The 3510-nt window shown below is 35.6% G+C and overlaps 1 protein-coding gene across 1 annotated transcript in view; it reads left to right on the top strand.

Moving 5' to 3' along the window:
* Positions 1–3510, top strand: part of LOC105622233 — a 78945-nt gene that overhangs the window by 71677 nt on the left and 3758 nt on the right. Inside the window, 1 exon segment of the mRNA XM_012203656.1 lies at positions 1205–1477. Coding sequence (XP_012059046.1) covers positions 1205–1477 — 273 coding nt within the window.

The following is a 3510-nucleotide window of genomic DNA, read 5'->3' on the forward strand; positions in this document are numbered from 1 at the left end:
TTAATATTATTTTATTACTTAATAATATTCTCTCTCTCTCTCTCTCTCTCTCTCTCTTCTCTCTTTCTCTCTCTCTCTCGCTGCGTTATCATTCTTTTTTCTTTCTACCACTTCAATTTATTGTTTTTATTTTTCTTAATTTTATTACTCCATATGTTATCATTGCTGTACTTTATATGACTTTAAACATTTTTTATCACTACTATTTTGTTTAATCATTTCAGTTCTATCTTACACAATTTTGTATATTTCCGCATACTTTTATTCTTCATGTATTATTTATGTTGTATTGCTCTTGCTAAATTTTACATATTTTTGTATATTCTTTCCATTGTACTTTCTTTTTCTTTGTTTATTTTTATGTTAGAGAGGTTGCCCTAGAATAAAAATAAATGCTTTTATCTCTTTTTCTCAAGAATCGAATTGAAGAGAGACGCTATATTCTCTCTCTCTTAATTCTTTCTAACGCAACAGACGCTAATTCTAAGATCAGTTTATATCTATTACATATATAATATATGTAAGTAATGTTGTATTAATTATTTAATTATTTAGTAAATGATGGTATTATTTAAATGATGACATTATTTTGTAAATGCACTGTGCCCCTATCTCTACTACTCAAGCGGAAAAGTTACTGTTAGTTGGAAAAGCTTATTATAAAGTAATTTTCAAAGCTTTTAGTCCTGGTCAAAATAATGATTAATGTAGTAAATATAATAAACAGTAGTAAAAAGATTTATATATAAAAACGAATCTTTCGCATAGAATTTTTTGAATGGATCGTCCCGAGAGATTCAACATTTTAACGGTGAACGTAATAAACAGCGGCTTCTCACTTTGGCGTGGATCGTGTTGCACTAATTTCCTATAAGAACAAAGTAGAACGCGTTCATCTTGCCGTGTGGAACGCATCGACTGCGTGTCGATCGCATATCAAATTGCTCGGCTAAAAGTTACACTACAATGTAAGCAACGATCCTCTGTCGCTTGTCGCCGGAGGATCGCGTGAAAGTTAATGGCTGTTCTTCACACATAAGAAAAAGACAGTTTGTTTATAATTCGTCGCTCTATTTGACACGTTATCAAATGATCAAATATTATTGGCATTAATAAAAAAATTGTGCCAATTGAAATTGCTAGAGCATGATTTAATTAAGATAATGATATCCTACAAAATTAAATGTGCTTTACGCGTTTTCAGCATCCGATCCGATGACCAGGCAATGCCCCAATCTCGGTCGCTACGAGATCGTGTCGTTGTTTCGGCCACCGAACGCCGACAACGTTGAAAGCGTATTGGCTGTCGACGGCGAGCAGAACATTGCTAACGCAGCGGAGGTGCACGACGGGAGAGTACCCTCGACAGCATTCCCAAGCCAGTGCCACCACGGTAGTGTACGTAGATTGGACATCGGTTGCAGGACACCCGATCGTATGGAGTTTGCCACGTCTTGCAGCGACGAGGCGTTATCCGGTAAGGATTATCTTATCTGCCGTATATATACTGCTTTTCACACGCGTTATTATATTTTATAATACTCTCTAATATCTAGGAACGATAGTGCACATAAAATTTAATGGGAAATAAAATTTTATTATTTATATGATTTTATTTGCGCACGAAGTATAACTCGACGAAATCCAATTTTTATTTGTTATATAATAATTCCGCTATTTGAAGAAATAGCTACGAATGTTTTTTCTGTTCTAGAATTTATTTTCTCGTAAGAAACTGATTTATACTGTATTAGATACATAGGCGTAGCAGGGATTTTGTTTAGAGGAGAGGGATCAAATTAGAGTTGAGATTTTTTAACTCAGGGTCGAGATGAATTATGGATTATAATTATTATTTTATTGATATTTATTTTTTATTAATTACTGGTAAATAAATAAAAAATTACATATATTTAATATTCTAATTTATTTCTTTTTATAATTATAAACTGATTCTTTGAATTGGAAATCTTAAATTTATAACACTAGCCATCTTGAATTCTCAGAAAATTTTTGTACAACTACCTCCAACTTTTTCTTCTTTTCTAAAAATTTCTTGTGAATAATCTCATTAAATATAATCCTTTTAAAGGTTTTAATATTTGTTTTATAAGATTTTAATATTTTTTTTAATATTTGTTTTATAAGATTTAGGGTCACAATACCTCTCTTTGGCTACGCCCATAATAGTTTGACCGCGATTTCTAGCTTATTTTCTACGATGGCATTTATACGCTACGGAGATTCTTTTCGTTCCCCTTGTGATTCACTTAACTAAAGGAAGTTAACCAAAGAGATGTCCGATAAGCGACGAGAAGACTTCGTCCACGACAGACGACGAGCTTTGAAAGCTTGCAAACTTTGACGGATTCTCGACATGTGACGTGGGTTGGCATAGTTAACAAACGTTAGTCGTCGTCTTTGAATCTTCTTAGCTTCTCTTATCGCGGTTTTATAAACTATAACAGATTTTTAAGAAGCTTTCGGGGACAATGTGAACGGTTTGAAAAATTCGTGGCAGTCATTCGTTGTCTTCGACGTATTCGGGAAAAGCTTCGTAGTTCAGTAGAATGTTCGGCGTCCAGGATGTTCAAGGGAGAAAGAGGAAGATTCGACACGGGTTGGAGCACGTCCGCCTGGAACATCTTATCGGATTACCCGCACCTTCCTCTCGTCTCGTCCCATCCTAGTTCGCGCAAAGTTATCACAAGTGGTGATAGTTAGTTTGCGGAAAGGCAGCGGGCGTCACGGTTGCCAGCATAGTGCTTGCTTACGACTGCACTAACTTTGTGCACTTCGTTTGACTCCATACATAAAAATTGACACATTGCGCATTTGTTGGTGTTCTTCTTGCCATGTTTCTCTCGTCGTCTTGATTGTGTCCCTTTTTGAATCGCTCGGTCATTCGGATCTGCAAGTTTCGGAACTAGGAATCAGGATTTTTCTCCAAACTAACTCAATAATGATGATAATAAATTATATACATAGCGTTATTACGGAGATTCTATTAATTTCGATGGGATATATCGCATAATTCATTCGTACACAATCCATCAAATAACTCTATTCCTATTGTATCAGGTTCTCCTATTTTAGTGTTTCTTATTTGATATATCAACATCAGTGTAAGCCGCGTGTTCGACTCGACAACAACAATAATAATAACAAAGCAGTTCCAAAATAATAATTTAGGGGCGATTTCCAGATTAATTGGATCACCGGAAAGAGATAGAAGGCGGATTAAATCCCTTGTAAATCAAACAACAGATGCGTAGCGCATGCGAAGTCGATAGTGTCTTTGTAATCCACGAAAACGTTGATACGTTGAACTCGGTACGGAATGTGAAAGAGACAGAGAGAGAGAGAGAGAGAGAGAGAGAGAGAGAGAGAGAGAGAGAGAAGAGAGAGAGTGTTGTTAGTAGTAGTATTATACGACGACGTACGTACGTAGATATGTACGACAACAACCGAACGGTAAGTTAAGTTACACCTACGACGGACCGGTCCGTC

The sequence above is a fragment of the Atta cephalotes genome, assembly GCF_000143395.1.
Source record: "Atta cephalotes unplaced genomic scaffold scaffold00041, whole genome shotgun sequence".
Lineage (NCBI taxonomy): Eukaryota > Metazoa > Arthropoda > Insecta > Hymenoptera > Formicidae > Atta > Atta cephalotes.